The sequence below is a fragment of the Equus quagga genome, unplaced genomic scaffold (genome assembly GCF_021613505.1).
Source record: "Equus quagga isolate Etosha38 unplaced genomic scaffold, UCLA_HA_Equagga_1.0 199053_RagTag, whole genome shotgun sequence".
Lineage (NCBI taxonomy): Eukaryota > Metazoa > Chordata > Mammalia > Perissodactyla > Equidae > Equus > Equus quagga.
In genome coordinates this window covers 1-10,186 of record NW_025798313.1, presented here as the reverse complement: position 1 = coordinate 10,186, position 10,186 = coordinate 1, and the positions used below count along the sequence as shown (strand labels likewise).

At 40.4% G+C, this 10,186-nt stretch overlaps 1 protein-coding gene across 1 annotated transcript; it reads left to right on the top strand.

Moving 5' to 3' along the window:
- Positions 1 to 572: 572 nt before the first annotated feature.
- LOC124233361 (ectonucleotide pyrophosphatase/phosphodiesterase family member 3-like) lies at positions 573 to 10,180 on the top strand (the record flags this gene model as incomplete). The annotated part of the gene is made up of 4 exons (XM_046650506.1): positions 573 to 704; positions 3,528 to 3,603; positions 8,232 to 8,354; positions 10,042 to 10,180. Coding segments are annotated over exons 1-4 (416 nt in total), but the record flags the coding sequence as incomplete, so codon positions are not given.
- Between the last annotated feature and the right edge of the window lie 6 nt (positions 10,181 to 10,186).

Genomic DNA, 10,186 nt, shown 5'->3' with positions numbered 1-10,186 from the left:
GTCAAATAATCAGAGCCTTACTTTACTCATTTACAAAATAGGGCTGAAATGTTTATAACGGATATTGTTAAGTTTGACATGACATAATGCATATAAAAACATATCAAATTATGAACAATGTAAAACACAAGACATAATTATCACATAATTAAGTACTTTATATAGGTTCAACAGAGTTGGAATTCCTGCTATGGTTAAAGCACATTTTTAATATGTTGGTTTTCAACTGTGACATGAAGTTTATATAAATGTAGAAACTCCCTGGAATTTCTGTAACAAGGCCTTTTGTTTTGGGTTATTTTTAAAGAAAATAATGGTCAGATTGTATTAAAATTTGATTATTGTAGCATTCTTTTTACATACATTTTGATTAACATTTAGTATAAACTGTGAAGAGGACAAGATTGTCTACAGTGTACTGGAAATGAACTTTCATCTCTCAACACTATTGTCACTACAGTTTTTTTCCTCTCTCTCTATTGCCCAATCACTAAAGAGCTGTGACCTTCCTAAACATTTAAAAGTCAGCCCCAGCCATGTAACTCGTACAGTTTCTCTGCCAGACTAGCAAAAGGAAGGAATACTGTAGTCTTCTAGTAAAACAGGTTTATCTAGTTAACAGAACAATGGATTCTATGCTGTCTTTATCAATGGAAGAACCTGTTAAGAAGAACTCTATTAAGAAACTTAAAATAATTTGTTTTGTAAGTATAGTTTTTAATTCTAGTCTTTCTACCATTGTGACAAATGTTAAGTGTATGACTATTTATAGTTGTGTTGCTATATTTAAATGTAACGTTTTAAGTAATTGTGTTCAGTTTTATCCCTTATGACAAGTTAATCATATTTTACAAATTTGAGTAACATCAAATTCATATTTGATCAAGCTAAAAAGTTGGGATCAGTGGCAAGACACTTTGCAGCATTGATTTTACTCTGATTATAATTGGTAACCTCCAAAGTTACCTTTTTATTGCATGAATATTTTAAGACCAGAGCGTGAGAAATTAAAATCACCAATCTACATTCTTTATTCGACTGCTGATTTTATCCCATTTTACTTAACTCCTACAGATCTTCTCTTTTGCCTATTTTCACTTTGTTATTCCTTTATATGGTAAGATCTTCCCTGTCATGAAAAGAAATCTTTCTTTGATTGTATTACTCTTTCTTTTTCCTTTACCATCAAACTTTTGGGAAAGAGGGAGTTGTATCCACTGCCTGGGTTTTCTCACTACCCAACTTCTGTTCTTTGGCTTTGTGTTTACTGTCATCCCCTCGAAAGTTGGTCCTTCTCCCCTGTCCTTGTCCTGCTGAGTATCCATAACAACAATATATGGATGTTGTTGAGTATTTTCTCATTTTGAATTGTTCTCTCCCTTTGCTTGAATGATGGCTTTGAAATTTCCATTTTTATGATGTTTCTCCTTACCTGCATTCTTGGCTGATTTATCTTTCTTTTCATTGCATGTTGCACTTAAGTGTTCCACCAAATCCTATCTAAGGATATTTGCTTCAGGCAATCTCATCTTCTTTCATGGTGCAGTTTTCTCCTGACTTCCCTACTCTAGTTAGTGTCACCACCGTTCCGTGACTCAAGCACAGTTTCGAGGAGTAAATGACACATGTGGAAGCATTGGGCCCAGTGACTATAACACAGGAGACCGTGAAGACATTCTATTTATTCAGTTTTCTTCTGGGAACTTTGGAGTGGTCTTCTAGCTCTTAGGCTGTTTATTATATTTATCCTATCTCACAAAGTCAGGAAATTATAAACTCCTTGGGAACAAAATTTGGACATCATTTATTTCCCTTCTTTGTATCTTTCTAGGGTTTATTAGTACATATAATATTTTAAAATAGTAGTTTGAAAGGTACCCTAATGTTCCCAAATTTTAACGGAGTTTTCAATTAACAAATTTAAAAGTATGTACTGTGTTTCTAGGATGTTTTATTCAGCTGAGCCAAAGCCAAATGCTGCGTTCTCAGTGACTGCTGGAGCCTAGAGTGCTCCTCTCTGCACTTTGTAGAGAGCTTGAGATAGATTAAGATACACATGCACCTCGATATCAAGAAACTTATTCAGAAGTACATATTTAGAGCAAATGAATATATTGGAGATTGAAAATGAAACTTCTTACTCTCAAGGAGCTTACAGAATAATGCAGAGAGACGCTAAGATTTAACACTACACAGTTTTAAAGCCTCCCAAGGACAGCAAGATGTTTATTTTTCCAGCAAGTTTGAATGGTGAATGGACCAGCCATAACATGTCAACCAAACTATGCCAATTGGTAAATCTATGATGCATGAAATTTACCATGGGAAAGTTTCCCAGTGTTTTGTTGCCTTGTAGTATTCCTAGCCACGCTCCCCTGTGGCTTTCAAGCGTCGTAATAAGGAACTAAGTGCGAATGCTGTTATTTAATAACTGTTTATGTTCCCCTTTTCCTCTCCATCCTCTCCACTGAATGCACACCTGCTGGAGGGTCATTGACCCTTGGGATAGCTTTGAAACTTCATATGATCATTGTTTTCATAGTTTTAACATATTTCCCCAATTGTTGAATTCTCCTGTATTGTAAGACTTAGATATGTTAATTTTTCAGCTGATTTTCAGGATAAATATAAACAAAAAATCAGCAGTTTATGTAGGTCTATATTATCTAAGCAAATTTTGATTTTGTGTTTTTTTCTTTCATAAAAGTGATACTTTTTAAAGCCACAACAAAGGTTACTGGTAGTGTAAAACGGTTTCCTAAGGAATCTGTGTGTTTGTTGCATTTATATTCTTTATGTCAATACACATTATTCAAGCTCTGTCATCCAGCATGCTTATCATTGGACTTGATGGATGGAGAAAGAGGTCAGTGGGAAGAATTCTCTTGAATTATATCACAGTTTAATTCTAGTCAGAGCATAAAGTCCACTACACTGAAGAGCTTTGTCAGCAGTCGTGGTAATGAATGACACACACGATTTTTGGTCACACAGCTTCCAAGTTACCCTACATTATTGGTTTGAGCTGTAGAGTAGAGCAGGTTGTTTGCCAGTTAATTAATTGGACACTGTATTTTTACGTATGTTAAATATTCGCATTATCCTCTGATGGACTTGATGAGGAAGAAGAACCGTGCTCCCTAGGAATGAAGTAGTGAACATTTCACAGTTTTGGAATGCTTTTAGAGAAATGATTTCCAAGCATCTGTCTAGTTAAGAAAGAAAACTGGGCAAAAAGTAAATGGCTCCATTGGTTTCATTCACGCTTTAACTCAATCTGGGATTAAGCTCACTGGGACTTATGTATTTGAATTTGAAGATCTGTAATAAATGGTATTTAAAAATTCTTCCCAAACCTTTCTTACTTCCAGGCATTAAATGAAATTATGTACCTCTATCGTTGTTGGATCTGGTATCAGGCATAACTAGCACACTGTGTGCCCTTAATATTCACTGAGGGAGCCTGGTTGTCTGGATCTTTGTACATTTTAAAAATATTGTAAGGTCACTTTCCTTTTTTGTAATAGGTTCTTCTCGCTTTGTTGGTGATTGTGTCACTTGGATTAGGGCTGGGCCTTGGACTCAGGCAACCGGAAAAGCAAGGTATACCCCTCAGCAATGCCTCGGAACACGCTACGGTGCCGCTTTCCCCATACCTTCACCTGTGAACACGTGTGCACTCCTCTCCCAAGCCCTTTCTCTCCTCCGTGCGGCGCTCTCTTACGAGGCTTCTCCTTCTGCCAACCCCACTTACTGGGAGCCCGCATCCCTGGTTGGCACTGTCCACTGTCTTTTCTGGATTTCGCTTTTGCCCTCCTCCCCCTGCTCCTTTGCGATTCATATCACTCCAGAGTTTTCTCTGACTTTTCCTCACCTTCATCAAGGACTTTGATCCCTGATGAGAGCTTCCTTCTGTCCCCGCTCCTCCTCTAATCTTTACTGTCTGGTGATAAACTTGGCCTCGAAAGTCTTTGTTGCTCCATTCCCAGGACCTCCTGCCCCACTCCTGCCCCTTGATATCACGTTAGTGTTGCTCCATCCCTGAAATCTCCCTGTGTCTTGGTTGGGCAGTGTCACATTCCTGCAACGTAGTGCAGAATAAAAGCTTCACATTTTTTTTCTCGTAAGAAGGAAAAAAATAAAAAGGAGATGCATGCCCCAAAATATCTAGACCTCATGTTTCTTTTGTCATATCCCATTAGTATGCATAGTAAATAAACCACTTACAAGTGGCTCTATAAAAAGCACTTTCTATAGTCTTGTCATGTGTTGTTTTCACACTTTTACTAAGGGGAAGTATGAGGTCAAACGTTAGATCATTTATTCCCCTTTTTAATTTGACTCCACTGGGGAAAGTCTTCTCAGTCCTTCATTAGGGAAGATGACTGATAATTTTCCAGTTACGTTTCCATTTAAGAATTAACCATCACTCAGTATCCCTAGTGTAACAGGGGAGCACAGTGGAACAGAAAATGTGGGCATTAGCTGGAAAATTGCTGTCTTTTCTCGGTCCTTTGGCTCTTGTGTTTCTGAACTACAGTACCAGTCCTAGATCTAACAGATGTCGGCAGGGCATTTTGGTAGTAGTATTCTGATGTTAGTGTACACAGGTGAATGTCATTTCTTGCTTATTTTATCCCACAGATCACAAATTAATTGCAAGAGGCATATACTAATCTCCGAAAAAAATCTCCTATTAGTCCAGCTCTTTCACTCCCGTCCTTCCTTTGGTACAACTGCTGGTTGGCTTCCCCGAGTCAGAGTCCTTGTTCCTTATTCTCTCCCTTCATCTCAGTCCATCAGCCCTCATGTGGCATCGTGCCCTTCCCCCTCCCTCTCCGCCCTCCCAGAGCCTTGATATTTAACTCCAGTCCCTCTTTGCCAGCCTCCTTAACATAGGCAGTCCCTCATTCTTCCATCACAACTGTTTCCTAATACCCCACCCTGGACTGTTTTCACCATTCTCCACTCCAATTAAACCACTTTTCATAGGCAATCTATTTTTTTCTAGTTTGAATTTTTAAACTAGTTTTTCTAGTTTGAGTTTTTATGCATTCTTGCAAATTTGTTGTTATGTGTGCACACACTTTTTACGTATTCTTTTACAGTTAAGCGCTGACTATGTACTAGGTACTATTCTAATCACTGAGGATACAGTGGTGAAGAAAACAGCCAAAAATCCTTCAAAGAGTTTACATTTTAGCAGGGAATATAGAGAATAAAAATGTAAATAAGCAAAATATATATTATATGATAGGGAAAATGCTAAGGAATAAGTAAACCTAAAAAAAGGAAATATGAAATATTGAGTGAGGGTAGGGTGGGGTGTGTGTATGAAGTAACTTTTGTAAAGAGCTGAAGGAAGTGAGGGGGAAACAGGGATATTTTGGGGATGAACAGTCCGGGCGAGAGGAAACAGCAGGAGGGAAGAGCCGGGCAAGAGCATGCCTGGGCTGTGAAGAATGCCATTTAGAGAATAACAGGAAGATCAGTGAGCTAGAGCTAAGAGGACCAGAGGGAGGGAGTCATCAAACAAGATCGACCAAGAGGAGCCAGATCAGAGAGGGGTTGGTGGGCCACAGTATGGCCTTTGGCTTCCCTTCTGAGTGTGATGGGAAGTGATTGGAGGTTTTGAGCAGAGGAAAGACATGCTGTGCTTTGCTTTTCAACACAATCACTCAGGCTGCTGTGTTATGAATAAATCGCAGAGTGAAACTAGGTTGAGAGAGACCAGTTAGGAAATTATTGCAATGACACAGACAAGCCTTATATCTTGGACCAGGGTGGGAGCATTGTAAGTGGTGAGAAGTATTTGGATTCTGGATATCTTTTGATGTGGTGGATAGTTTTTATTGACAGATTGGCTGTGGAGTGTGAAAGAGAGGAGTCAAGAATGACCTCAAGATTTTTGGTATGAACATCAGAAAATATGACATTTCCATAACTGAAATGGGGAAGACTGTAGAAGGAGCTGATTTCAGGAGAATAATCAGGAGTTTCTTTGGGATGTGTTAAATTTGAAATATCTACTAGATGTCCAAGTAGAAAAGACAAGATGATTGTCTTGTTAGATGGTAGTTGAGGCTGACTTTAGAGGGCAAGTCTTGGCTGGACATACAATGTAGTGGCTATCAGCATCATAATTGGGGTTTAAAGCAATGTGACCAGGGTGTGCCAACCTTAAAGGAATGAGAAAATGAGAGGGAAAAAAACAGAGAAGGAGACTAAGAAGGAGTGGCCAAGACCGTGGGAGGAAAGCCAGGTGATTGTTGCGTCCTGGAAGCCAAGTGTGGAAAATGTTTCAAAGGAGAGTGAATGTAAAAATGTGAGTGTTTTATTTAAATGGAATATAAATATTTTTATCTTTCTTTTTCACTGAGTGATTTTTAAGATCCCTCTAAATTGCTGTGCTTGCATCACTTCTTATGCATCTATCTACTTACTACATAGCACTCTTTGGCATGTATCCAACACACCCTTTGACTTATGCCCTCTCCCAGTGCTGGATACCCAGGTGACTTTAGTTCCCCAACACCACATAAATCCTGCAGGTTCTCTTATGGATCTGTGTTGGATTTGCTTTGTCACATACCCAGCAATGGCAGTCCTGGATCTTAGGGTTTACATTTTCACTTGGGTAAGTAGTCCCCGGTTGCTTTCTAGAATGGCTGCCACAGCCTACCCTGCCTTTACCATGCATCCCCACCAAACCTAGCATTATCTGGCTCCCTCATTTTTGACAGTGTAAACTTGGGTATAGAGTGAGATGTTTGATTTTAATATTTGTTTCTCTGTTCTGCTGCTCCAATCTGTGTTGCTTGCTCTCTTGGTTTGTTTGCTGTATGATTGGTGTTTCCTTAGCCTCTCCATTGTGCTGGATCTCATATTTTTTGGATCTCTTTTTTGGTTTTACTTCCTCATTTTGCTGAAGAACATTCTTCAGTAGCTTTCTAAAATAGGATGCATGAAAGATATAACTTGAGTTCTTACCTATCTAAACACATCTTCATCATTCTAACCTAACACTTGAGAGTTTGAATTCTAAGATGAAAATAATTTTGCTCTAGCAATTTGAAGACCTTGTTTTCCTGTCTTTTAGCTCCCAATGTCACTTTTAAGAAATTTTATACCATTCTGACTTTGAGACCCTTTATAGGTTGCTGATGATCTTTCTCTGGGAGCTTTCAAGATCTCTTTATCCCTGTTGATCCGTTGGTGTGAGTTTTGCCCTGGGAAAATGGGTGAGCAATTTTGTTGTAATAATTTACACTCTTTGGTTCTGGGAAATTTTCTAAATATGATTTCTTTGGTAATATCATCTCCATTTTCTTGTTTTCACTTTTAGGTACTACCTCTCTGTTTTAAGGTCAACTAAATAGTAGCCTTAATTACATCTGTAAAGTCCCTTTGCCATGTAAGGCAACATATTCACAGTCTCAGGGATTAGGGCATGGAATCTTCTTGGCAACAATAGTTTCCACTACCACACCCCTCTATTGAATTTTTTATTACTGCTCTCATGTTTTTATTTCCAAGAGCACTCTGAATGTTATTTCTCTCTCTTTTAATTATGGCTTTCTTTCTTATTTCGTGGAGGCAATATCTTCTCTTTTCAGAGGACCTCAATATTAGTTGTGCACGTGTGTGTGTTTGTGTGCCTGTGTAACTCTTCTGCTCCCTGCGTTGTTTCCTTTTCCACCAAGTTTTTCTTTTTTCCTGTTTGTTTTGGTCTTTGTCTTTCATGCTGGATGCTCCCTGCCACACTCAGATGTCTGGTAGCCATCTGTTCACATTTAAGAGTAAGGCTGATTCATCTTTTCTCACCATTGCTAATCCTCTATGTCTGCTGTCCCTGTGATGAGAGCCACTCCTCCTAATTTCCTCCAGATTATGAGCCTTCTATTCTCTAGTAGGAGGTGTGGTGGGTAGTCATTGCATATCCAAACTTTCAACCAATTCCACTATTTTTAGCCTCTGCCTGTCCCACCCACCCTCATCTAATGGTACTCCGTATCTCTGAGTCTGGGACCTCTTTGGGGTCCTGGGGGAAAATCACTCATTATTTGTCACTCTTTATTTATTACTTTGCACTGATGGATCATACAGCACCATAACAATTACCTAGTTGTCTGTCACAGTCTGTGCTAGTACTTCTGTGTGCTTCTACCATCTAGCTATGAGATATTGGATACTCTCTAAGCATTGATTTCCTTCTTTCCTTCACTCTACAGGCAGCTGCAGGAGAAGATGCTTTGATTCTTCATATAGAGGATTGGAGGGCTGCCGGTGTGATGTGGGATGTAAAGACCGAGGCGACTGCTGCTGGGATTTTGAAGACACCTGTGTGGAATCAAGTATGAATTCCGAGCATAAGTTTATTAGCACGTTGATTGTGCCATCATTGCTGCACGCGCAAATGCTCACCACACACCTTGTGATCAGTTTGCTAGGGCTGCTGTAACAAAGTGCCAAAGACTGGGTGGCTTACACCACAGAAATTCATTTTCTCACAGTTCTAGAAGCCAGAAGTCCAAGATCTTTGTTTCTTCTGAAGACTGAGAGAAACTCTGTTCCATGCCTCTCTCCTAGCCTCTGTTGGGGTGCTGGCGATCTCGGCGTTCTCTGCCTTGTGGCAGCCTAACTCCAAACTCCGCCTTCATCTTCATGCGGGTTCCCCCTGAGTCTTCACAGTCCTCCCTGTGTGTGTCCGTGTCCAAACTTCCCCTTACTGTAAGAACCCCCGCCACACTGGATTAGGGCCCGTCCTAATGTTCTCACTTTAACGTGATTATCTGCAAAGATCCTTTTCTAAAGTCAAGTCACATTCATGGCAGCGAGGGTTAGGACTTCCACGTTTCTGAGGGGGTACAATTAAACCCATAACGTCTTGTATGCAGGAGCTAGGATTATGCTGTCTCCCTTTGCAGTGCTAAATGCAGAATCTACACTTCAGTTAGCTGAGGTTGAGGAATAACCTACAGCAGATGAAATGCCACATAATTGCTTATGTTCAATGGAGTTTCACTATGGTGTAAGTCAATGCTCTTATTTAGTTTCATTTTCAGTAGTTCTCAGATTTCAGGTGCATAAGGCTCACTAGGAAGGCTGGTGATTCTTGGTGATTCTGATGCCAGCGTCCTCAGAACACAACTTAAGAAACTTTGTTCTCTAGGTGGAAGACACAGTTTGCAATGTTTGATTTCTAAGAAATCAGGGAAGGTGGGGAGTCTAGAGGGTCAGGAGAGTGAAGGTTAGAACAGTAGAGCTCCTTACGTTATGCTCCCTGCGAAGGGCAGGAGGGAGGGGATGACCTAGTCTAGATAAAGTCTGTATTCCCTTTCCTTACTCTCCTGAAATCTTTTCTTTCTTAGTAAGTACTAAACGGTGAGGAATGAAGAACGCTGTGCACAACTGAAGCACGCAGCAGCCCCCTCTCCCATGGGTCTGTCTAAGCGCAGGACTGATAGTGATTGTAGTCACTGCTCCCGAGCAGCCTCACTGCAGCCCCGGGTTGTTCTTAGCGTCGGGACTTGTTTAAACTGACCTCGTCCTAAGTCTATAGCCGGGGAGACACCAGAGGCCTGATGGGGAGCTGCTGTACCACTGCTGTCACTCTCAGCTGGAAGGCCCCTGACCTGCCTTCACTCTTACGGGCCTGACCATGCTCCTGTTCCTTCCTTGCTGCCTGTCCGTAGACAAGGCTGGGCAAAGCTGCTCTTGAGTGGGAACAATCGCTGAGGGTTAGTGGTGCTTCACCATCGGGAGCTCCTACCCTTGGGTGAGAATAGGATTGATGTTTAGAGTTTCTCCAAACTCGGAGGTGAACCTCTCTAGGTAGCCCAGCATCTCTCTCTGCGACTCATGCCAAATGAAGAAAAGCGGTGGACTGTCCCTTATTTGTGTTATGTAATTTCATTTACTAATGCAGGTAAATCAAGAATTTGTGCAATAAGACAGGGTGAAATGCATTAAATTTATATTTTTAGTATTGGATACTTAAAATAAGTTAAATGCTCAGAACTGAATTGTGTAATTTTACAGCTCGAATATGGACCTGCAATGCGTTTCGTTGTGGGGAGACCAGACTAGAATCCAGCCTTTGCTCTTGTTCAGATGACTGTTTGCAGAGGAAAGACTGCTGTACTAACTATAAGAGTGTTTGCCAAGGTAAGCAGAGGATGTTGAC